This window comes from Coregonus clupeaformis, unplaced genomic scaffold (genome assembly GCF_020615455.1).
Source record: "Coregonus clupeaformis isolate EN_2021a unplaced genomic scaffold, ASM2061545v1 scaf0595, whole genome shotgun sequence".
NCBI lineage: Eukaryota > Metazoa > Chordata > Actinopteri > Salmoniformes > Salmonidae > Coregonus > Coregonus clupeaformis.
This window is the reverse complement of record NW_025534050.1, coordinates 45,168-72,339: the sequence shown is the minus strand read 5'-3', so window position 1 is coordinate 72,339 and position 27,172 is coordinate 45,168. Positions and strand designations below refer to the sequence as shown.

Below are 27,172 nucleotides of genomic sequence, written 5' to 3'. Positions count from 1 at the left end.
ACCAAAGAGCTGTCAAAGGACACCAGAAACAAAATTGTAGACCTGCACCAGGCTGGGAAGACTGAATCTGCAATAGGTAAGCAGCTTGGTTTGAAGAAATCAACTGTGGGAGCAATTATTAGGAAATGGAAGACATACAAGACAACTGATAATCTCCCTCGATCTGGGGCTCCATACAAGATCTCACCCCGTGGGGTCAAAATGATCACAAGAACGGTGAGCAAAAATCCCAGAAACACACGGGGGGACCTAGTGAATGACCTGCAGAGAGCTGGGACCAAAGTAACAAAGCCTACCATCAGTAACACACTACGCCGCCAGGGACTCAAATCATGCAGTGCCAGACGTGTCCCCCTGCTTAAGCCAGTACATGTCCAGGCCCGTCTGAAGTTTGCTAGAGTGCATTTGGATGATCCAGAAGAGGATTGGGAGAATGTGATATGGTCAGATGACTTTTTGGTAAAAACTCAACTCGTCGTGTTTGGAGGACAAAGAATGCTGAGTTGCATCCAAAGAACACCATACCTACTGTGAAGCATGGGAGTGGAAACATCATGCTTTGTGGCTGTTTTTCTGCAAAGGGACCAGGACGACTGATCCGTGTAAAGGAAAGAATGAATGGGGCCATGTATCGTGAGATTTTGAGTGAAAACCTCCTTCCATCAGCAAGGGCATTGAAGATGAAACGTGGCTGGGTCTTTCAGCATGACAATGATCCCAAACACACCGCCCGGGCAACGAAGGAGTGGCTTCGTAAGAAGCATTTCAAGGTCCTGGAGTGGCCTAGCCAGTCTCCAGATCTCAACCCCATAGAAAATCTTTGGAGGGAGTTGAAAGTCCGTGTTGCCCAGCGACAGCCCCAAGACATCACTGCTCTAGAGGAGATCTGCATGGAGGAATGGGCCAAAATACCAGCAACAGTGTGTGAAAACCTTGTGAAGACTTACAGAAAACGTTTGACCTGTGTCATTCCCAACAAAGTGTATATAACAAAGTATTGAGAAACTTTTGTTATTGACCAAATACTTATTTTCCACCATAATTTGCTAATAAATTCATTAAAAATCCTACAATGTGATTTTCTGGATTTTTTTCTTCTCATTTTGTCTGTTATAGTTGACGTGTACCTATGATGAAAATTACAGGCCTCTCTCATCTTTTTAAGTGGGAGAACTTGCACAATTGGTGGCTGACTAAATACTTTTTTTCCCCACTGTATATCTATCTAAGGTTTCTCTCCTGTGTGTGTTTGCATGTGTGAATTCAGTCTCCATGATTGACCGAATCTCTTCCCACAATGACCACAGATATAAGGCTTCTCTCCTGTGTGTGTGCGCTGGTGTATAGTCAGTTGTACTGATTGAGCAAAGCCCTTCCCACACTGATCACAGCTATAAGGCTTCTCTCCTGTGTGTGTGCGCTGGTGTATAGTCAGTTGTACTGATCGAGCAAAGCTCTTCCCACACTGATCACAGCTATAAGGCTTCTCTCCTGTGTGTGTGCGCTGGTGTATAGTCAGGGTGGAAGCTACAGTAAAGCCCTTCCCACACTGATCACAGCTATAAGGCTTCTCTCCTGTGTGTATGCGCTGGTGTATAGTTAGAGTTCCTGATCGAGCAAAGCTCTTCCCACACTGATCACAGCTAAAAGGTTTCTCTCCTGTGTGTGTTCGCTGGTGTGAATTCAGGTTCCATGAATGACTGAAGCTCTTCCCACACTGACCACAGCTATAAGGCTTCTCTCCTGTGTGTATTCGCAGGTGTCTAGTCAGCTCTCCTGAGCAAGCAAAGCTCTTCCCACACTGATCACAGCTATAAGGCTTATCTCCTGTGTGTATGCGCTGGTGTATATTCAGGAGTACTGATCGAGAAAAGCTCTTCCCACCCTGATCACAGCTATAAGGCTTCTCTCCTGTGTGTGTTCGCAGGTGTATAGTCAGGGAGCAAGCTAGAGCAAAGCTCTTCCCACACTGATCACAGCTATAAGGCTTCTCTCCTGTGTGTATGAGCTGGTGTATAGTCAGGGAGCAAGCTAAAGCAAAGCATTTCCCACAATCAACGCAGGGGTAAGGCCTCTCCCCTGTATGAATTCTCTGATGACATTTTAAGGTTTGAGAGGCAGTGAAACTCTTCCCACAACGAGAGCAGCAGTACGGTTTCTCTCCGTTGTTAATCCGCTGTTGAATAATGACTCCACTCTGGCTTCTGAAACTCTTCCCACAGTCAGAAGACCAGTGGTTAGGTTTCTTCCTTGTACGTTTCTGCTGGTGTTTCTTGAGATGTTCTGATCTGTAGAGACTCTTCTCTGTCTCGTCAGCAACATGATGTGGTTGAGACTCCCCAGATGATAAGCCCCTCCCACTGAGAGAACGACGGTTTGGGGTGTCCCCTATGAAACAAAGACATATGGGTCCATAAACAAATACTATAACAATGTTCATAAATGTGTTATTTAGCAGATGCTTTTATCCAGAGCGACTTAAAGGAGCAATTAGGGTTAAGTACCTTGCTCAAGGGCTCAGAGATCCAAACCAGCAACCTTTCAATTTGTGGCCCAACGCTCTTAACCACTAGACTACCTGCCACCCTTATCATCAATATACACTCAGTTGATTAGGTACACCCCCCCTCCATACACAAAATTGGATCGACAATTAACTGGCCACTGAGTGTTTTACTGTTTATAAATCAATTAACAGAAGTTGCAGAAGCAGATTGTAGTCTAATCCACACACACCATTGTTCTTACTTGATGAAATCAAATCTCCATCACCCTCCTCGTGTCCTTCTCTTACAGTTCCACTCTGCCCTGGTGTTTTCCTGCAGTCGACCAGCCACACAGACACCCTCTTCAGACCCAGCAGTAAGGCTCTACCAGGAGAGTTGTGACCAGGGGACTCTGGCAGGGTGGAGGGGGATGGGCTAGCTCTGTCCTGGTGACCACAGGAAGTATTGTACATAGAATATCATTAGACCAAACATTTGGTTACTTTAGTCTAAATCTCAGATTGATTGGGTGCATCCTTAAAATATCTCCTTTCTCCTGAAGTGTGCAATCGTTCATTACTTTCCACAAATGTACAGTTTTTTTCAAATCACTTTTTGAAAGATGCTAACACCTGCGAAATCGTGATTTGTTCAAATAACCAGTGAGGAAAAACCTAAACTACTGCTACTCATTATCCCACTATTGGATCATGTTGAGAAAAATGTCAGTCTTATAGTTTCAGTATCCTTATACACTACATGAATAGAAGAAACCATTAGATATAGGGGTATTGTGGCATGTAGCAGAAGCCTACAGTAAAAAGGTATTGGTGTAGCCTGGTGCAATTTCTGCCCTATGAAACATTACTCAAGATCAACTTTAGCTGAAGAAGGATAAAGTAGTTTTTACAGCCAAATCCATATATTATTTGGTTTTACCTTCCAACCTAAATTAAATTAATGTCAATTCATACAGTTTTCAAACTGTACGTAAAGTAGACACTATCCAATTTTGTCTTTGTAGTTCAGTTTTTAGCAGTTTGATGAAATTATTGTTAAATGTATTGTTAACAAATGACAGGAAAATATTTTCAAAAGTAATTGATTGAAAATGGCCTAAGAGTTTTGAAACCTATTTTTGTGCTGAGAGTTGTGAAAATGTACCACATACTTGTGAAAATCGCAACTAACAGAAAAGTCATGGGCTAGTGGGATTATCCACCATATGTTTTATACCAGTCATTTCCTTTCAAACCAGTGAAGAGAAGTGAACAAGTGCACACTTTGGGAGGAAGGAAAGATAATGAGGTATTCGTTAACATAGTATCTAGGCAGAAGTGGAGCTAGTGTGAGGGCCATGTGGGCGACTAAAATAATAATAATACATGTAAGCCTACCAACAAACAAACACATTATGTAACACTATAAAACATAATGTAACACTATAGAACATTATGTAACACTATAGAACATTATGTAACACTATAGAACATTATAAAACACTATAGAACATTATAAAACACTACAGAACATAGTGTTACACTATAAACATGTAACACTATAAAACATTATGTAACACTATAAAACATTATGTAACACTATAAAACATTATGTAACACTATAGAACATTATGTAACACTATAGAACATTATATAACACTACAGAACATTATGTAACACTACAGAACATTATGTAACACTATAGAACATTATGTAACACTATAGAACATTATGTAACACTATAGAATATTATAGAACACTATAAAACATTATAGAACATTATGTAACACTATAAAACATTATGTAACACTTTAGAACATCATGTAACGCTATAGAACATTATGTAACGCTATAGAACATTATGTAACACTATAGAACATTATATAACACTACAGAACATAGTGTTACAATATACACATGTAACACTATAAAACATTATGTAACACTATAAAACATTATGTAACACTATAGAACATTATGTAACACTACAGAACATTATGTAACACTACAGAACATTATGTAACACTATATAACATTATGTAACACTATAGAACATTATGTAACACTATAGAACATTATGTAACACTATAGAACATTATGTAACACTATAAAATAATATAGAACACTATAAAACATTATAGAACATTATGTAACACTATAAAACATTATGTAACACTTTAGAACATTATGTAACACTATAGAACATTATGTAACACTATAGCACATTATGTAACACTACAGAACATTATGTAACACTACAGAACATTATGTAACACTACAGAACATTATGTAACACTATAGAACATTATGTAACACTATAGAACATTATGTAACACTATAGAACATTATGTAACACTATAAAATATTATAGAACACTATAAAACATTATAGAACATTATGTAACACTATAGAACATTATGTAACACTATAGAACATTATATAACACTACAGAACATAGTGTTACACTATAAACATGTAACACTATAAAACATTATGTAACACTATAGAACATTATGTAACACTATAAAACATTATGTAACACTATAAAACATTATGTAACACTACAAAACATTATGTAACACTATAGAACATTATGTAACACTATAAAACATTATGTAACACTATAGAACATTATGTAACACTTTAAACATTGTATAACACTATAAAACAATTTAACACTATAAAACATTTAACAATATAAAACACTATAGAACATTATGTGACACTATAAAACATCATTTAAAAAGATGCACTATGCAGAAATTGCTCCACCATTTCCTGGTTGCTAAATTTTTTACAGTTCGCCTAATTTCAGTTTATGTGACCAAACAAGCAAGTACAGTGTATATAATCATTGTAGCATCTAAACCGCTGTGAAATATATTTTCCATAACCCAAACGATTGTATTTTCAGCTGTTTGAAGCTGGTGTACAAAACTAAAAGTAAAATATTCTAAATCTGTTTGTCACACATAATATACACGCAAACAATCATTCGTTCATTTCATCACACAGACGAGTCATTCATGCTTTAAAATGCAATCAAGCATTTTAGTTTTAAAATTAAAATAAAAGTAACAAAGGGAGCTTTGAATAAATAAACCGCAATTCACTAACTGTTTTTAGTCTTCGCTGTAATAAAGGCTTTATATATTTTTTCTTTAGAATATACACTTATCATTTATTTAGTGTTGTTTACACAGCTCCAAATGGTGATAAAGAATTATACATCTAACAGCACCTGTTTGGCACACACAATACTCACTCAGCGTGCTTGCTGCTTTTTCAGGATCTGCAGTAGTTAAAAAAAACTAAGTAAAATGTCTTCCACACATCTGACTTCCCCGTTCCCTCCTGAGCAACCAGTAAACATTCCCCCGTTTTTCATGTCCTCCGGATACATTTTGCTGTGTTACTGTGATCTGAGTTTTATAACCAATTTATGGATGTGATTATGATAGGCTATAGGTCAGGCCCTACTGGTCACGTGCATTCAATGCATCCCTGTTTCACGTAAAGAGAGCAAGGGTTGAGGCTGAGGGAATAGGGAATGTTTTTGCTAAACAAATGAGGGATTTTGGTAACAACTTTTCAGTCAGAGAAACAAGTAAGGAATGAAATGTGGTGCCCGTTCGCTGCAGCAGGGAGGAGAGAGATTACCAACATGTGCCACTTATCGGACTCCCTCGAGTCATTTGTGTGTCTTAATTATTTCATTGAACACTGCGCTTAAAGCATCAAACAAGCTCAGTGAATATAGTTGATTTTATTCAATGACAGAACATTATGTAACACTATAAAACATTATGTAACACTATAAAACATTATGTAACACTATAGAACATTATGTAACACTATAGAACATTATAAAACACTATAAACATGTAACACTATAAAACATTATGTAACACTATAGAACATTATGTAACACTACAGAACATTATGTAACACTAAAAAACATTATGTAACACTACAAAACATTATGTAACACTACAGAACATTATGTAACACTATAGAACATTATGTAACACTATAGAACATTATGTAACACTATAGAACATTATGTAACACTATAGAACATTATATAACACTATAAAATATTATAGAACACTATAAAACATTATAGAACATTATGTAACACTATAAAACATTATGTAACACTATAGAACATTATGTAACACTATAGAACATTATGTAACACTATAGAACATTATGTAACACTATAGAACATTATGTACACTAAAATATTATAGAACACTATAAAACATTATAGAACATTATGTAACACTATAAAACATTATGTAACACTATAGAACATTATGTAACACTATAGAACATTATGTAACACTATAGAACATTATGTAACACTATAGAACATTATGTAACACTATAAAACATTATGTAACACTACAGAACATTATGTAACACTACAGAACATTATGTAACACTATAGAACATTATGTAACACTACAGAACATTATATAACATTACAGAACATAGTGTTACACTATAAACATGTAACACTATAAAACATTATGTAACACTATAGAACATTATGTAACACTATAAAACATTATGTAACACTACAGAACATTATGTAACACTGTAGAACATTATGTAACACTACAGAACATTATTTAACACTATAGAACATTATGTAACACTATAGAACATTATGTAACACTATAAAATATTATGTAACACTATTAAACATTATGTAACACTATAGAACATTATGTAACACTATAGAACATTATGTAACACTATAGAACATTATGTAACACTACAGAACATAGTGTTACAATATAAACATATAACACTATAAAACATTATGTAACACTATAGAACATTATGTAACACTATAAAATATTATGTAACACTATTAAACATTATGTAACACTATAAAACATTATGTAACACAATTAAACATTATGTAACACTATAAAACATGATGTAACACTATAAAACATTATGTAACACTACAGAACATTATGTAACACTATAGAACATTATGTAACACTATAGAACATTATGTAACACTATAGAACATTATGTAACACTATTAAACATTATGTAACACTATTAAACATTATGTAACACTATAGAACATTATGTAACACTATAGAACATTATGTAACACTACAGAACATTATGTAACACTACAGAACATTATGTAACACTACAGAACATTATGTAACACTACAGAACATTATGTAACACTACAGAACATTATGTAACACTATAGAACATTATGTAACACTATAGAACATTATGTAACACTATAGAACATTATGTAACACTATAGAACATTATGTAACACTATACAATATTATAGAACACTATAAAACATTATAGAACATTATGTAACACTATAGAACATTATGTAACACTATAGAACATTATATAACACTACAGAACATAGTGTTACACTATAAACATGTAACACTATAAAACATTATGTAACACTATAGAACATTATGTAACACTATAAAACATTATGTAACACTACAAAACATTATGTAACACTATAGAACATTATGTAACACTATAAAACATTATGTAACACTATAGAACATTATGTAACACTTTAAACATTGTATAACACTATAAAACAATTTAATACTATAAAACATTTAACAATATAAAACACTATAGAACATTATGTGACACTATAAAACATCATTTAAAAAGATGCACTATGCAGAAATTGCTCCACCATTTCCTGGTTGCTACATTTTTTACAGTTCGCCTAATTTCAGTTTATGTGACCAAACAAGCAAGTACAGTGTAGATAATCATTGTAGCATCTAAAACGCTGTGAAATATATTTTCCATAACCCAAACGATTGTATTTTCAGCTGTTTGAAGCTGGTGTACAAAACCAAAAGTAAAATATTCTAAATCTGTTTGTCACACATAATATACACGCAAACAATCATTCGTTCATTTCATCACACAGACGAAAGTCATTCATGCTTTAAAATGCAATCAAGCATTTTAGTTTTAAAATTAAAATAAAAGTAACAAAGGGAGCTTTGAATAAATAAACCGCAATTCACTAACTGTTTTTAGTCTTCGCTGTAATAAAGGCTTTATATATTTTTTCTTTAGAATATACACATCATTTATTTAGTGTTGTTTACACAGCTCCAAATGGTGATAAAGAATTATACATCTAACAGCACCTGTTTGGCACACACAATACTCACTCAGCGTGCTTGCTGCTTTTTCAGGATCTGCAGTAGTTTAAAAAAACTAAGTAAAATGTCTTCCACACATCTGACTTCCCCGTTCCCTCCTGAGCAACCAGTAAACATTCCCCCGTTTTTCATGTCCTCCGGATACATTTTGCTGTGTTACTGTGTTCTGAGTTTTATAACCAATTTATGGATGTGATTATGATAGGCTATAGGTCAGGCCCTACTGGTCACGTGCATTCAATACATCCCTGTTTCACGTAAAGAGAGCAAGGGTTGAGGCTGAGGGAATAGGGAATGTTTTTGCTAAACAAATGAGGGATTTTGGTAACAACTTTTCAGTCAGAGAAACAAGTAAGGAATGAAATGTGGTGCCCGTTCGCTGCAGCAGGGAGGAGAGAGATTACCAACATGTGCCACTTATCGGACTCCCTCGAGTCATTTGTGTGTCTTAATTATTTCATTGAACACTGCGCTTAAAGCATCAAACAAGCTCAGTGCATATAGTTGATTTTATTCAATGACAGAACATTATGTAACACTATAAAACATTATGTAACACTATAAAACATTATGTAACACTATAGAACATTATGTAACACTATAGAACATTATAAAACACTATAAACATGTAACACTATAAAACATTATGTAACACTATAGAACATTATGTAACACTAAAAAACATTATGTAACACTACAAAACATTATGTAACACTACAGAACATTATGTAACACTATAGAACATTATGTAACACTATAGAACATTATGTAACACTATAGAACATTATGTAACACTATAGAACATTATATAACACTATAAAACATTATAGAACACTATAAAACATTATAGAACATTATGTAACACTATAAAACATTATGTAACACTATAGAACATTATGTAACACTATAGAACATTATGTAACACTATAGAACATTATGTAACACTAAAATATTATAGAACACTATAAAACATTATAGAACATTATGTAACACTATAAAACATTATGTAACACTATAGAACATTATGTAACACTATAGAACATTATGTAACACTATAGAACATTATGTAACACTATAGAACATTGTATAACACTATAAAACAATTTAACACTATAAAACATTTAACAATATAAAACACTATAGAACATTATGTGACACTATAAAACATCATTTAAAAAGATGCACTATGCAGAAATTGCTCCACCATTTCCTGGTTGCTACATTTTTTACAGTTCGCCTAATTTCAGTTTATGTGACCAAACAAGCAAGTACAGTGTAGATAATCATTGTAGCATCTAAAACGCTGTGAAATATATTTTCCATAACCCAAACGATTGTATTTTCAGCTGTTTGAAGCTGGTGTACAAAACCAAAAGTAAAATATTCTAAATCTGTTTGTCACACATAATATACACGCAAACAATCATTCGTTCATTTCATCACACAGACGAGTCATTCATGCTTTAAAATGCAATCAAGCATTTTAGTTTTAAAATTAAAATAAAAGTAACAAAGGGAGCTTTGAATAAATAAACCGCAATTCACTAACTGTTTTTAGTCTTCGCTGTAATAAAGGCTTTATATATTTTTTCTTTAGAATATACACATCATTTATTTAGTGTTGTTTACACAGCTCCAAATGGTGATAAAGAATTATACATCTAACAGCACCTGTTTGGCACACACAATACTCACTCAGCGTGCTTGCTGCTTTTTCAGGATCTGCAGTAGTTTAAAAAAACTAAGTAAAATGTCTTCCACACATCTGACTTCCCCGTTCCCTCCTGAGCAACCAGTAAACATTCCCCGTTTTTCATGTCCTCCGGATACATTTTGCTGTGTTACTGTGTTCTGAGTTTTATAACCAATTTATGGATGTGATTATGATAGGCTATAGGTCAGGCCCTACTGGTCACGTGCATTCAATACATCCCTGTTTCACGTAAAGAGAGCAAGGGTTGAGGCTGAGGGAATAGGGAATGTTTTTGCTAAACAAATGAGGGATTTTGGTAACAACTTTTCAGTCAGAGAAACAAGTAAGGAATGAAATGTGGTGCCCGTTCGCTGCAGCAGGGAGGAGAGAGATTACCAACATGTGCCACTTATCGGACTCCCTCGAGTCATTTGTGTGTCTTAATTATTTCATTGAACACTGCGCATAAAGCATCAAACAAGCTCAGTGCATATAGTTGATTTTATTCAATGACAGAACATTATGTAACACTATAAAACATTATGTAACACTATAAAACATTATGTAACACTATAGAACATTATGTAACACTATAGAACATTATAAAACACTATAAACATGTAACACTATAAAACATTATGTAACACTATAGAACATTATGTAACACTACAGAACATTATGTAACACTAAAAAACATTATGTAACACTACAAAACATTATGTAACACTACAGAACATTATGTAACACTATAGAACATTATGTAACACTATAGAACATTATGTTACACTATAGAACATTATGTAACACTATAGAACATTATGTAACACTATAGAACATTATGTAACACTATAGAACATTATATAACACTATAAAACATTATAGAACACTATAAAACATTATAGAACATTATGTAACACTATAAAACATTATGTAACACTATAGAACATTATGTAACACTATAGAACATTATGTAACACTATAGAACATTATGTAACACTAAAATATTATAGAACACTATAAAACATTATAGAACATTATGTAACACTATAAAACATTATGTAACACTATAGAACATTATGTAACACTATAGAACATTATGTAACACTATAGAACATTATGTAACACTATAGAACATTATGTAACACTATAAAACATTATGTAACACTACAGAACATTATGTAACACTACAGAACATTATGTAACACTATAGAACATTATGTAACACTACAGAACATTATATAACATTACAGAACATAGTGTTACACTATAAACATGTAACACTATAAAACATTATGTAACACTATAGAACATTATGTAACACTATAAAACATTATGTAACACTACAGAACATTATGTAACACTGTAGAACATTATGTAACACTACAGAACATTATTTAACACTATAGAACATTATGTAACACTATAGAACATTATGTAACACTATAAAATATTATGTAACACTATTAAACATTATGTAACACTATAGAACATTATGTAACACTATAGAACATTATGTAACACTATAGAACATTATGTAACACTACAGAACATAGTGTTACAATATAAACATGTAACACTATAAAACATTATGTAACACTATAGAACATTATGTAACACTATAAAATATTATGTAACACTATTAAACATTATGTAACACTATTAAACATTATGTAACACTATTAAACATGATGTAACACTATAAAACATGATGTAACACTACAAAACATTATGTAACACTACAGAACATTATGTAACACTATAGAACATTATGTAACACTATAGAACATTATGTAACACTATAGAACATTATGTAACACTATTAAACATTATGTAACACTATTAAACATTATGTAACACTATAGAACATTATGTAACACTATAGAACATTATGTAACACTACAGAACATTATGTAACACTACAGAACATTATGTAACACTACAGAACATTATGTAACACTATAGAACATTATGTAACACTATAGAACATTATGTAACACTATAGAACATTATGTAACACTATAGAACATTATGTAACACTATAAAATATTATAGAACACTATAAAACATTATAGAACATTATGTAACACTATAAAACATTATGTAACACTATAAAACATTATGTAACACTACAAAACATTATGTAACACTATAGAACATTATGTAACACAATAAAACATTATGTAACACTATAGAACATTATGTAACACTTTAAACATTGTATAACACTATAAAACAATTTAACACTATAAAACATTTAACAATATAAAACACTATAGAACATTATGTGACACTATAAAACATCATTTAAAAAGATGCACTATGCAGAAATTGCTCCACCATTTCCTGGTTGCTACATTTTTTACAGTTCGCCTAATTTCAGTTTATGTGACCAAACAAGCAAGTACAGTGTAGATAATCATTGTAGCATCTAAACCGCTGTGAAATATATTTTCCATAACCCAAACGATTGTATTTTCAGCTGTTTGAAGCTGGTGTACAAAACCAAAAGTAAAATATTCTAAATCTGTTTGTCACACATAATATACACGCAAACAATCATTCGTTCATTTCATCACACAGACGAGTCATTCATGCTTTAAAATGCAATCAAGCATTTTAGTTTTAAAATTAAAATAAAAGTAACAAAGGGAGCTTTGAATAAATAAACCGCAATTCACTAACTGTTTTTAGTCTTCGCTGTAATAAAGGCTTTATATATTTTTTCTTTAGAATATACACTTATCATTTATTTAGTGTTGTTTACACAGCTCCAAATGGTGATAAAGAATTATACATCTAACAGCACCTGTTTGGCACACACAATACTCACTCAGCGTGCTTGCTGCTTTTTCAGGATCTGCAGTAGTTTAAAAAAAACTAAGTAAAATGTCTTCCACACATGTGACTTCCCCGTTCCCTCCTGAGCAACCAGTAAACATTCCCCTGTTTTTCATGTCCTTCTGATCAATTTTGCTGTGTTACTGTGTTCTGAGTTTTATAACCAATTTATGGATGTGATTATGATAGGCTATAGGTCAGGCCCTACTGGTCACGTGCATTCAATGCATCCCTGTTTCACGTAAAGAGAGCAAGGGTTTTGGCTGAGGGAATAGGGAATTTTTTTTCTAAACAAATGAGGGACTTTGGTAACAACTTTTCAGTCAGAGAAACAAGTAAGGAATGAAATGTGGTGCCCGTTCGCTGCAGCAGGGAGGAGAGAGATTACCAACGTGTGCCACTTATCGGACTCCCTCGAGTCATGTGTGTGTCTTAATTATTTCATTGAACACTGCGCTTAAAGCATCAGCCAAGCTCACTGCATATAGTTGATTTTATTCAATGACATAGGGTGTATCTATTTTTGGAAAAATACAAGTTTTGACATTTCAACCAATTGATTGGTCGAAAGAACAGACTACTCTTGGTTGACCCATATTTTTTTTAGTAGGGGACAGCCTTAAGTACAATTGACCAACATTGCTACTGTTGTAGGTCAAATCTGTGTGCTGGATAACTTTGGTTGAGAATGGGTGGAGTAGGGATTGTGGTGCTCATGTGAATATCCTTTGTTTTTCAGCTTCACACCAATGCCTACTTCTCACTTAAAACATAGTTGTTTTGTTTTAAATTTCTATGATTTTTACACTGTAAGGTTATTTTCTGTTAAAGGTACATTATAGCGTAGAACCCCGTATTATTGGCATATTCAACAGCGTTTAAGAAATATATTACCTTCAACAGTGTTATCTTGTGATCAAGCCATCAATGTTTTGTCAATATTGGTGTGTTAAAAATGTTAGCTAACGGGTTAGCAATTAGCATTTTTGACATTTCAGTGGAAATACTGTTATCAGCTTTTTGATAAGCGGTTTAGCAAAAAAATACGGCCCGTATTATCGGCATACCTTACTATATTGGCCACCTTACCATACCAGTTATTGGCCACCTTACTATATTGTTCAATTACAAGATATATCCGTTTAATTTTGTTGAAAAAAGAGACACCAACCTCGTAACCGAAGTGTTTACTATATAGTTGACTAGTTGGCTAGCCTTCCTGTAAAAAAAAAAAAATCACTTGCCTGTCAACTTTTCATTGCGTAGCCCGGTGCGCCCTCCTGTGGACTCTTAAAAAATGGTTCTTCACCAACATATTCAGTGTTGTAACCAAATGATTTCTCATAATTTGTTTTACAGATTAATCTTATGTTTTGAGAAAGTAGATAACAGTTGAATACTAAAATATGAGTTAATAATTTACATCAAATAAAACTTTAATTTCAGTTATGTGCATTGACATAAACAATGAAAACACTGTTGGAGTTTGTGTTGCAGAGGTGCCTTGGAAAGTAAAGGAAGAAATACACAAGATGGGTTGAATAAATATATATCATATATTTTAGACATTTATTTTTTGTACAAATAAATAATTTCATATGAACACAAACAAAACAAACAATTAAATCTTGACCTCCATCCCTATATTGTCACAAAAATCACAATAGAAATCCAGCTCCACCGCTACCTCTGGATCCCACTGCACACACCTGCAGTGGAACCAGTGCTGGCAGAAGTCACAGCACACCCATGGCACCTCGGATCTACACTCCTGAGGGGAGCTTGCAGGCGGATAATGCTGTGCTTGCTCCCCGCAGCAAGCACAGCAGGTGGTGTCTTCTTTTGTAAAAAATAAAATAATAATACACATTGATTAATATGGTTTGGAAAATGTAAAAGTTCTTCAACAACAATAGTAATTGATACAACTGAGAGAGAGAAAAACAGATTATGAAGTACCTGAGAGTGGTGCCATGGATGGCGTGACAGATGTAACCGGTGGAGCTTTTCTCTTTCTTTTCTGTGCTGCAGTTTGAGAAAAAGTAGTGTTAGACAGAGCATGTTGCATGAAAACCCTTTTCAACTTTTTTACATCAATACCTCTGGAGGAAGCTGCAGAGGTTTGGAAGAGGTGGAGATGACTTGAGGGCTGGTGCTATGGACTGTAGATATGTAAAGAGAGATTTTATTTTATTTTATATTGCTGTTTTATAAAAACAGATAACAGTCATTTGTTCGTAATTTAACAGTGTTTACCTGTGGAGGTGGCGGTATTCAAATTGCAGGGACACCAGACGAGGCTGCTATGGTGGTGTGACCAGGGGAGACGCAGAAGGCAGTTGGTCCAGAGGAGGCCGTGTTGATGGTGACAGACATGGGGGGTGGTGTGCATCGTGGTGGTGGTGGACAAAACCGCCGACGATGGCTTGGAAGAGCTGGTGTTTGTAATGGTGGGGTTGAGGGGCCGACGATGGTGTGGCCGGGAGAGTAGGCACGTGGCCTTCTTCTGCAGCTGGGGACTCCGGCGGTTCCTACAGGTGTTGCACACTGGGAGGCACTGGCAGTGGTGATGCAGCTGTCAGGAGTGGTTCCAGCAGGGGGTCCAGCAGAGGCGATGGCGTCAATGGTCACATCCATGGCAGCCATCTCCTGTGCCCTCTGTGTTCTGAGGGCTGCCCAACGCTCTTTCTCCTCTGCCTCGGCCCTCTCCTTCTCACCCCTCTCGTGCCACTGGCGCATGTATTCCTCCCCGGTGAGGCATGTGGCGACCACAGGGAGTCTTCTGTATCGGTCCAGCCGATACTTCAGGACAGTAAGGATTTGCCCCAGGTCCTTTGCTATCAGCCCCCCCCCTCTATTAGGGGGTGCTCTTCTAGAGCTAGGGCTGGGACTGGAGCAGGGGCTGAGGGTCCTCCTGTGGTCACTGGAGAGGAAGTGCTGATGGACGGCACAGTGCTGCTGGTTCCAGGGGAGGCGGTGGTGGGACCCGGTAGGGACCGAGACGGCATTAAACGGGATCCTTCAATGGCTGAAGGGTCAAAAGGGAGGAGGCCACACTTCTTAAACCCTTCCACCACATAGCGCATGTCCTTGCATCGCTGGTACGTGTAGCGGAATACTCTGGCAAATTCTGATTTGTTTACCATGTAGGAGTGGTCAAAATGGCTATGGTCTCCAGCTACCTTGGAGAACCCAGCCTTCAAAGGGCCAAAGTATGCCACGCCCAGCAGCTGCAGGACATGGGTGCAGTGTGGTGGAAGACAAAGAAGTATAACCCCTTCCCTTAGTGCCGCCGCGAGCACCTCCGGGTCCATGTGGCGCTTGTGCCCATCGAAGAGGAGAAGGAGAGGGCGCTCTTTCATGGGGGGGGCTCCCAGTGTGTAGTGGCCACCGGGGAAACACTTGGGGTAGATGATAAACGGGGGGACGTCCTCCCCAGCTGCGTTGAAGCAGGCCAGCACTGTGATGTGCTCCTTGGTGCCCTGAGCCTGCTGGTACACGTGTTTTGCGCCCCGGGGAGCCAGCACTTTGTGCCTGCTCTGGTCGCTACGAAACCCAGACTCATCGCAGTTATAGATTTGACTGGGTTTCTCACTCAACCCACTCTCCTCCAAGTGCTTTTCATAAGAAGTGAAGAAGGTGTCCATCGTCGGACGTGTGGCACACTCAGCTCTCCCCCTGTCCAGGGTGTCCGGCCTCCTCATGCTCAGGTTCTTGTGCCTCCCCCTGAACATTTCCCACCACCTCTTCCCCAGTGGTGGGATTGTTTCCCCTGGGTGCCGAAACCTACAATAGAATAGAATATATAATTGTCAATCCAGGATGAAACAGTTTGTTTTGGCATCACCATACACATCCACATTTACATCACACACATTGAGAACAGTCAGTCCACCAACCTACATACATAAACACATAGAACACCAAATACCTGCGTATTTTGTCTGCGTATTTCATCAGCCTCTGTCTGGTGAAGGGGAACCCATGGCTGGCGCAGTAGATACAGTACTGCACCAGAGACTTTTCATCCTCTGCTGCAAGCAATGTGGGTGGTCCACTGCGACAACCATGTGTCACCCGGCCGCTCAGCCTGTCCGCCAGGGTCTGCCGAGGTACACCATGCACCTTGGTAGATAAGAAAAGAAAAAACTGTTACTAGCAGATAAAATTCACATACACATACACATGGTAATCCCCTAAAAACAAAAGATGCCTAACCTTGGCAGCCTGGCGGATAGCCATCCCTGCCCCGCAGTCCTCCATGGCATGGAACATGTCCACCTCACTCCACTGCTTCCTCTTGACTTTCTCCATGCTGTAGTGGTAAATACATGTAGCTAAATAACTTGGCATATTATACACATTTTAGAAAGATATTCAGATTGAGTTATGTATAAACATTCACATTTCAAAGCTAAGGCATTGAAAGGTGATGAAAGTTTTCACAATAACTGAAAGTGTACCCACGTTTTTTGTTTGATGTTATCTGTAATGAAAATTAGTGTCCCAATTAGTGTAATATTGATGCATACATTGTAACGTTTGACTAAATACTGCCTCTATGTAGCTGTTGTAAGATGAAACATAGCCAACAGTGATAGGTGTCAAAAAGTTAATGGTTCAAAGTTACAAATACATTTTTGCAGATTGTGCAAAACGCCTCCGTCAGAGGACTCCAATTTTGATAAGGTAAAGCTTGACAACATGCAGTTGTTTTCGTGATATGTATTATCTAACTCTTACAATGTCTATCCTTTTTGCTGTCTTAGCAGTTCTATCAACATTTAGCAACTAAGCTAGCAACATAGAAAATCCGTTAGCTATATTTCAGAGGTAAAAAGTTGGATGTTAAATTGTGTGTGGTCTGTCGGGCAGTCGAATTTTACAATATGCAGCGTGTTCCCCAAAATGTGTACATACAGTGGGGAGGAACAAGTATTTGATACACTGCCGATTTTGCAGGTTTTCCTACTTACAAAGCATGTAGAGGTCTGTAATTTTTATCATAGGTACACTTCAACTGTGAGAGACGGAATCTAAAACAAAAATCCAGAAAATCACATCGTATGATTTTTAAGTAATTAATTTGCATTTTATTGCATGACATAAGTATTTGATACATCAGAAAAGCAGAACTTAATATTTGGTACAGAAACCTGTGTTTGCAATTACAGAGATCATACGTTTCCTGTAGGTCTTGACCAGTTTTGCACACACTGCAGCAGGGATTTTGGCCCACTCCTCCATACAGACCTTCTCCAGATCCTTCAGGTTGCGGGGCTGTCGCTGGGCAATACAGACTTTCAGCTCTATCCAAAGATTTTCTATTGGGTTCAGGTCTGGAGACTGGCTAGGCCACTACAGGACCTTGAGATGCTTCTTACGGAGCCACTCCTTAGTTGCCCTGGCTGTGTGTTTCGGGTCGTTGTCATGCTGGAAGACCCAGCCACGACCCATCTTCAATGCTCTTACTGAGGGAAGGAGGTTGTTGGCCAAGATCTCGCGATACATGGCCCCATCCATCCTCCCCATCAATACGGTGCAGTCGTCCTGTCCCCTTTGCAGAAAAGCATCGCCAAAGAATGATGTTTCCACCTCCATGCTTCACGGTTGGGATGGTGTTCTTGGGGTTGTACTCATCCTTCTTCTTCCTCCAAACACAGCGAGTGGAGTTTAGACCATAAAGCTCTATTTTTGTCTCATCAGACCACATGACCTTCTCCCATTTCTCCTCTGGATCATCCAGATGGTCATTGGCAAACTTCAGACGGGCCTGGACATGCGCTGGCTTGAGCAGGGGGACCTTGCGTGCGCTGCAGGATTTTAATCCATGACGGCGTAGTCTGTTACTAATGGTTTTCTTTGAGACTGTGGTCCCAGCTCTCTTCAGGTCATTGACCAGGTCCTGCCGTGTAGTTCTGAGCTGATCCCTCACCTTCCTCATGATCATTGATGCCCCACAAGGTGAGATCTTGCATGGAGCCCCAAACCGAGGGTGATTGACCGTCATCTTGAATTTCTTCAAGTTTCTAATAATTGCGCCAACAGTTGTTGCCTTCTCACCAAGCTGCTTGCCTATTGTCCTGTAGCTCATCCCAGCCTTGTGCAGGTCTACAATTTTATCCCTGATGTCCTTACACAGCTCTCTGGTCTTGGCCATTGTGGAGAGGTTGGAGTCTGTTTGATTGAGTGTGTGGACAGGTGTCTTTTATACAGGTAACGAGTTCAAACAGGTGCAGTTAATACACAGTTAATGAATGGAGAACAGGAGGGCTTCTTAAAGAAAAACTAACAGGTCTGTGAGAGCCGGAATTCTTACTGGTTGGTAGGTGATCAAATACTTATGTCATGCAATAAAATGCAAATTAATTACTTAAAAATTATACAATGTGATTTTTGTTTTAGATTCCATCTCTCACAGTTGAAGTGTACCTATGATAAAAATTACAGACCTCTACATGCTTTGTAAGTAGGAAAACCTGCAAAATTGGCAGTGTATCAAATACTTGTTCTCCCCACTGAATATACAGTGGTATATAATGGTAGGTTTATTTGAACAGTGAGAGACAGAATAACAACAACAAAAAATGCAGAAAAACGCATGTCAAAAATGTTATGAATTGATTTGCATTTTAATGAGGGAAAGAAGTATTTGACCCCTCTGCAAAACATGACTTAGTACTTGGTGGCAAAACCTGTTGGCAATCACAGAGGTCAGACGTTTCTTGTAGTTGGCCACCAGGTTTGCACACATCTCAGGAGGGATTTTGTTCCACTCCTCCTTGCAGATCTTCTCCGTCATTAAGGTTTCGAGGCTGACGTTTGGCAACTCGAACCTTCAGCTCCCTCCACAGATTTTCTATGGGATTAAGGTCTGGAGACTGGCTAGGCCACTCCAGGACCTTAATGTGCTTCTTCTTGAGCCACTCCTTTGTTGCCTTGGCCGTGTGTTTTGGGTCATTGTCATGCTGGAATACCCATCCACGACCCATTTTCAATGCCCTGGCTGAGGGAAGGAGGTTCTCACCCAAGATTTGACGGTACATGGCCCCGTCCATCATCCCTTTGATGCGGTGAAGTTGTCCTGTCCCCTTAGTAGAAAAACACCCCCAAAACATAATGTTTCCACCTCCATGTTTGACGGTGGGGATGGTGTTCTTGGGGTCATAGGCAGCTTTCCTCCTCCTCCAAACACGGCGAGTTGAGTTGATGCCAAAGAGCTTGATTTTGGTCTCATCTCATCTGACCACAACACTTTCACCCAGTTCTCCTCTGAATCATTCAGATGTTCATTGGCAAACTCCAGACGGCCCTGTATATGTGCCTTCTTGAGCAGGGGGACCTTGCGGGCGCTGCAGGATTTCAATACTTCACAGCGTAATGTGTTACCAATTGTTTTCTTGGTGACTATGGTCCCGGCTGCCTTGAGATCATTGACAAGATCCTCCCGTGTAGTTCTGGGCTGATTCCTCACCGTTCTCATGATCATTGCAACTCCAGAAGGTGAGATCTTGCATGGAGCCCCAGGCCGAGGGAGATTGACAGTTATTTTGTGTTTCTTCCATTTGCGAATAATCGCACCAACTGTTGTCACCTTCTCACCAAGCTGCTTGGCGATGGTCTTGTAGCCCATTCCAGCCTAGTGTAGGTCTACAATCTTGTCCCTGACATCCTTGGAGAGCTCTTTGGTCTTGGCCATGGTGGAGAGTTTGGAATCTGATTGATTGATTGCTTCTGTGGACAGGTGTCTTTTATACAGGTAACAAGCTGAGATTAGGAGCACTCCCTTTAAGAGTGTGCTCCTAATCTCAGCTCATTACCTGTATAAAAGACACCTGGGAGCCAGAAATCTTTCTGATTGAGAGGGGGTCAAATACTTATTTCCCTCATTAAAATGCAAATCAATTTATAACATTTTTGACATGCGTTTTTCTGGATTTTTTTGTTGTTGTTCTGTCTCTCACTGTTCAAATAAACCTGCCATTAAAATTATAGACAGATCATTTCTTTGTCAGTGGGCAAACGTACAAAATCAACAGGGGATCAAATACTTTTTTCCCCTCACTAACTTTTTCGGTGGTCAGCTAGAAGGGTGTCGTTAGTCGCAAAACTTACCTTTATTTTCCAGTCCATTTAAATGTTGAGCTCGAGGTGATTTAGTCCTCCAAACGCTAGAGAGTGTCCGAAGTTGGGGGGAAATTAGCTACACATTTCCACATGCAAAGACAGATTTTCTTTGAGCAATCAAGTCAGCCATTGGCAGTTCTATTGTAACCTTTAATCTGGCCTCTGCCAAAAGGTCTGTGCCTTAATGGCACAGGTGATGTGCTTGCATAACTCCCCAAATACAGGTGTGCCAAGCTTGTAGCATCATACCCAAGAAGACTCAAGGCTGTAATCGCTGCCAAAGGTGCTTTAACAAAGTATTGTGTGTAGATTGATGAGGCAAAACAATTATTTGATCCATTTTAGAATAAGGCTGTAACGTAACAAAATGTGGAAAAAAGTGAAGGGGTCCGCATACTTTACAAATTTGATTTAACAAATGTCGGATTGACTAAGTTTGTAGCTGCAACAGATTTGATAATTTCTCACTCTCACGTGCACATTTCCATCCATTAGCAACCAATGATGAGCTACCTTTTTTGTAGCATTTCTGACAACGCTAAGATCTTTTCAGCCGTCTCTCAGTTCTATATAAACGGGTCAGCAACAATACAGCTGCTATTAGCTAACATTAGCTTGCTTGTCCAAAGTCCAGCAGCTAGCCTCTGTAGCTAGCTAGCTAACACCAGTTAGCTGAATGCTAGCTAGCTAATGAACAGGCAAAGAAAGGTAGCTAGCTATATTTGTTTATGGAAGGTTTGTTACACAAATAACAAAGCCATTAGGTATTTAGAGCCAGACAACAGCTGACCTCGACACAGAAGGAAGCTAACGATAGCTAGTTCACTTCCAAATGCCAGTCCTAAATATTTCCACAAAACATAGCTAGCTAGCTATGTACATCAGTTCAAAACCAACACCAAACTTTGGCCAAATTGTCACGCTGCTACCTCACAATGCATGCAATGCAATTGGCTTTTGCAACACTACAAAGCTCTATAGTCCAAGCTATGGTAAGAGCTAGCCATATTTCACTGTCGGACACAACTCAAACTGTAGCTGAGAAAACAAATGCACAAGTAAACAGCATGTTGTGCACTGCAGTGAGCAAATGCATGCTTGCATCAGGACAAACTCACCAGTTTCAAACATCCAGAATACATTCCAGTATGCTCCTTCTCCTGTCTGCTTTACATCTTTATCCAAATCGGTTTAGATCAACAGTGCCAAACTGACAACTCTGCCATTTGACCCGCTTGATTGTTTTTACAGCTCTGATCTGGATGGTGGACTAGCCCATGTGTTGGATATTTGTCAACAACTCTGCAGTGCACGCTATTCCAGTGGTGTGGCGCTTGGGGTGGGAGACGGGGCTAATATCCCCCAAACCCTGATTTGTATAAATGTATAGGATGCATAACTGCAATGCTTTAGGCTAGAAACAAGCTGTAAAGGGCACAATCCATACTCTATTGTACATGGGGATAGTTTTGTTTAGTTTCTATGGCTGAGTTATATGACCTTCAGGTATTATTAATTCAATGACAACCATTTTCCTTAATTTAGCTTTTAATGGGAATTGAGTCATATTTTACAATGCAAGACCGTCAAAATCAATTGAGCTATTCACCTTCTGAAAACTGCAGACAATTACCTTTGACTATCCATGGTCAATTCTAAACATACTTTAATAGTTAGTTCAAAACTGATTTGTGAGTCTGACTGTATATTCTCGTTTTAATCTGACGTCTAGAATTTGAGTTAGGTAGGCACAGAAAATACACTGAAAACTCAATTGCTAAGGATCCTGTTAGAAATCTGGTATATGGTACTCCGTAACAGCTGGACAGCTCATGATGAGAGGTGGGGAGTGTGTTGTGTATCTCCAATCAAGTTGATTTGTGAGTGTTCATCGACATTGGTGTCATAATGGCTTGGATATGATGGTAGGGAGATTTGAATTGAACAGAAATTCTGAATCCAGATGTGTCTTTTAGACAATATCCCACATGGCCATTTCCTATGGTCAAATATGGAATAATTCATTATACTGAGATATGTGACACCCTATTTTCTCTCTTCATGTTGACAAATACTGACGATATACACTACCGGTGAAAAGTTTTAGAACACCTACTCATTCAAGGGTTTCTTTATTTTTACTATTTTCTACATTGTAGAATAATAGTGAAGACATAAAAACTATGAAGGAACACATGTAATCATGTAGTAATCAAAAAATATAATTTATATTTGAGATTCTTCAAATAGCCACCCTTTGCCTTGATGACAACTTTGCACACCCTAGGCATTCTCTCAACCAGCTTCACCTGGAACGCTTTTCCAACAGTTTTGAAGGAGTTCCCACATATGCTGAGCACTTGTTGGCTGCTTTTCCTCCACTCTGCAGTCCGACTCATCCCAAACCATCTCAATTTTGTTGAGGTGAGGGGATTGTGGAGGCCAGGTCATCTGATGCAGCAGTCCATCACTCTCCTTCTTGGTAAAATAGCCCTTACACAGCCTGGAGATGTGTTGGGTCATTGTCCTGTTGAAAAACAAATGATAGTCCCACTAAGCCCAAACCAGTTGGGATGGCGTATCGCCGCAGAATGCTGTGGTAGCCATGCTGGTTAAGTGTGCCTTGAATTCTAAATAAATCACAGACAGTGTCACCAACAAAGCACCCCCACACCATAACACCTCCTCCATGTGTTACGGTGGTAAATACACATGTGGAGATCATCCGTTCACCCACACCGCGTCTCACAAAGAAACGGTGGTTGGAACCAAAAATCTCCAATTTGGACTCATCAGACCAAAGGACACATTTTCACCGGTCTTATGTCCATTACTCGTGTTTCTTGGCCCAAGCAATCTCTTCTTCTTATTGGTGTCCTTTAGTAGTGGTTTCTTTAAAGCAATTCGACCATGAAGGCCTGATTCACACAGTCCCTTCTGAACAGTTGAAGTTGAGATGTGTCTGTTACTTGAACTCTGTGAAGCATTTATTTGGGCTGCAATTTCTGAGGCTGGTAACTCTAATGAACTTATCCTCTGCAGCAGAGGTTACTCTGGGTCTTCCATTCCTGTGGCGGTCCTCATGAGAGCCAGTTTCATCATAGCGCTTGGTTTTTGCGACTGCACTTGAAGAAACTTTCAAAGTTCTTGAAATGTTCGATATTGACTGACCTTCATGTCTTAAAGTAATGATGGACTGTCGTTTCTCTTTGCTTATTTGAGCAGTTCTTGCCATAATATGGACTTGGTCTTTTACCAAATAGGGCTATCTTCTGTATACCCCCCCTACGTTGTCACAACACAACTGATTGGCCCAAACACATTAAAAAGGAAAGAAATTCCACAAATTAACAGGCACACCTGTTAATTGAAATTCATTCCAGGTGACTACCTCATGAAGCTGGTTGAGAGAATGCCAAGAGTGTGCAAAGCTGTCATCAAAGCAAAGGGTGGCTATTTGAAGAATCTCAAATATAAAATATATTTTGATTTGTTTAACACTACATGATTCCATATGTGTTATTTCATAGTTCTGATGTCTTCACTATTATTCTACAATGTAGAAAATTGTAAAAAATAAAGACAAACCCTTGAATGAGTAGGTGTTCTAAAACTTTTGACCGGTAGTGTACATCGCAAATCTGTGTTTCTTAAGCACATTCAAGACGCTTCTCTTGGTTGAGGTCCATATATGGATCTTGATATGCTGAAAATAAGGAGGATTTCTGAAGCATTTCTGAGTTTTCAGCAAAGGCTCAATAATTAGACAAATATGAAATCCATATTTTTTATTTTAATCACAAATCATTTTTGGATTCCCTCCAGATATCATACATGGTATGGCCGGATATTGACTCATTATTTATACTGAGATAGGCCTATGTGGACTCCTTACTTTCTCAATATGGTGACACATACTGACAGTTGGACTACATAGTATATTTAATAATAATAATAATAATAATAATAATAATAATAATATGCCATTTAGCAGACGCTTTTATCCAAAGCGACTTACAGTCATGCGTGCATACATTTTTGTGTATGGGTGGTCCCGGGGATCGAACCCACTACCTTGGAGTTACAAGCGCTGTGCTCTACCAGCTGAGCTACAGAGGACCACATTTTCTCAGCACATACAATGCATATTCTCTTGCCTGAGGTCCACATCAGGATCTTGATATGCTAAATAAGGACAATTTCTGATGCTTATTTGAGCTGAGGACATGATCAATAATTGGACAAACATTACCTCCATATCATTCTTTGACACTAGCTATCATTGTTGTATTCCCTCTGCATAAACATGAGATAAAAGTACTGTAACTGGTAGCCTAGCAACAAGAATCACGTATTTTCAACTGTGATATGTTTTATTTGGGCGCCACAAACGGTGTGGTCGAACTGACATCTGGAGAAATAAAGTGAGAAGGTGTTCAGAAAATACCTCAAAGTTGTTAACCGGTGGCTTCAAAGCATCAGCAATCCAGGGTTTATATACATCGTTGGTGTAGCTTATGCCTAATTATTTCTCCCTGGTTCTGACTTTACCTCCTGGCTGTGCATTGTTTGTATAATCAATCTGTGTGCGATAGGCTAGTAGTCTACTTGGATGAAATTACCACCATTATTTATTTTGTCTAGCTGTTCAAATCAAACGCATGGATGTGGAAGAGCAAAGATGATGGAAACTACACCTATACATTTTATACACCACAGTAAGCATACTGCTCATAAAAGTCAACCAAACTTACCCGATCCATCGTGGAAGCTACTGTATTCTTTGTTCGTTTCTTCAAACACAGAAATTAACAGTAAATGTGTACGCTTCAGTTATTTTCTTTATCACTGCGTTCAGATGAAAAGGTAGACCATAACTTTTTAAATATCAAAACTCGATTTAAGTTGTGACAAATAAACGTCTAATGTAGATTAATCTTACATCAGAAAAGATCCGACAAAAGCCTGTTGAATTTTACTTGTTTTGAAAACTCGATAGAGGATGGTAACAAAGAACTTCCTGTTGATGCTTTTCGGCTTCTTCTGTGGTGTTTAAAAGGTGCTGCCACCTACAGTACATAGTCTTCAACACTTCTCTTAAAATGGGAGAGGCGGTTTAGGGAGTCATACATTTTTTTAAAGAAACTGTTTGTCTTGCATATATATATATATTAAATTAATGGCAAAAATGTAGGCTATATATCATTCATCTATTTAAACTGTAAATTATTAGGTGTATCACGTTTTATGTGTCATCCTCAATTATCGTAAATGCATTATATCCACGTGTGGTTGTATTGTATTTGTAAAATTTGGCAAATGAAATAAAATGAAATCTAAGGTATTTATATTAAAAACAAAAAACAGATTATAGCCTCTGGCTGGCTGTGGTTTGCTGGAAGGTGGCAGGCCGAATTTGAGATTAGAGAAATTCCTTGCTCTTGTCTTTCAAATTAGCTCATGGCTAGATGGCTTGCCTAGGGCTTATAGCTGTCCTCTGAATGGAAGACGCAAAAGCGGCCTGCCAAGGGCTTGTAGCAGTCCTATGAGTGCAGGCTAAGAAACTTCTATTAGATCAAATAAACTTCACGTAGCAAATAAGTCATTCGTTTTTTGGATGACCAAATTCAACACTCTCATTGACCTCCATACAAAATCACATTGCTTGGTGGGGAAAAAACAAACGCTACCTGCTGGAGGGAGACAGATTTTCCCTCAAGTTAGGCCTCTCTTTGCCTCTCCTCTCTGACAATGTTCTCGTCGAGAGTCCAGATATTGTTATTGGCTGAGGCCCAGTAAGAATAACCTCCTAAATAACAGACTGATTAC

General features: G+C 37.7%; 1 protein-coding gene and 2 long non-coding RNA genes across 5 annotated transcripts; all 3 read right to left on the bottom strand.

The window, feature by feature from the left end:
• Positions 1-1,213: 1,213 nt before the first annotated feature.
• On the bottom strand, positions 1,214-26,351 carry LOC123485172 (zinc finger protein 664-like). 3 transcript variants are annotated; one of them, XM_045216074.1, is made up of 3 exons: positions 26,098-26,351; positions 2,737-2,932; positions 1,214-2,388 (listed from the first exon to the last, which is right to left on the bottom strand). In XM_045216074.1, exons 1-3 carry the CDS (start codon positions 26,104-26,106, stop codon positions 1,226-1,228), a joined length of 1,368 nt encoding a protein of 455 aa, XP_045072009.1. In that variant the 5' UTR covers positions 26,107-26,351; the 3' UTR covers positions 1,214-1,225. The 3 variants fall into 3 exon arrangements, with proteins under 3 accessions (XP_045072009.1, XP_045072007.1, XP_045072008.1); XM_045216072.1 differs by lacking the exon at positions 26,098-26,351 and having other exon boundaries at positions 2,737-3,743; XM_045216073.1 differs by lacking the exon at positions 26,098-26,351 and having other exon boundaries at positions 2,749-3,743.
• On the bottom strand, positions 14,936-15,358 carry LOC121551527. The gene is made up of 3 exons (XR_005997074.2): positions 15,317-15,358; positions 15,176-15,241; positions 14,936-15,055 (listed from the first exon to the last, which is right to left on the bottom strand). It is a non-coding gene; the product is annotated as an uncharacterized LOC121551527 (long non-coding RNA).
• LOC121551529 lies at positions 17,521-21,623 on the bottom strand. Its single transcript, XR_005997076.2, has 3 exons — positions 21,332-21,623; positions 17,684-17,702; positions 17,521-17,531 (listed from the first exon to the last, which is right to left on the bottom strand). It is a non-coding gene; the product is annotated as an uncharacterized LOC121551529 (long non-coding RNA).
• Positions 26,352-27,172: the final 821 nt, after the last annotated feature.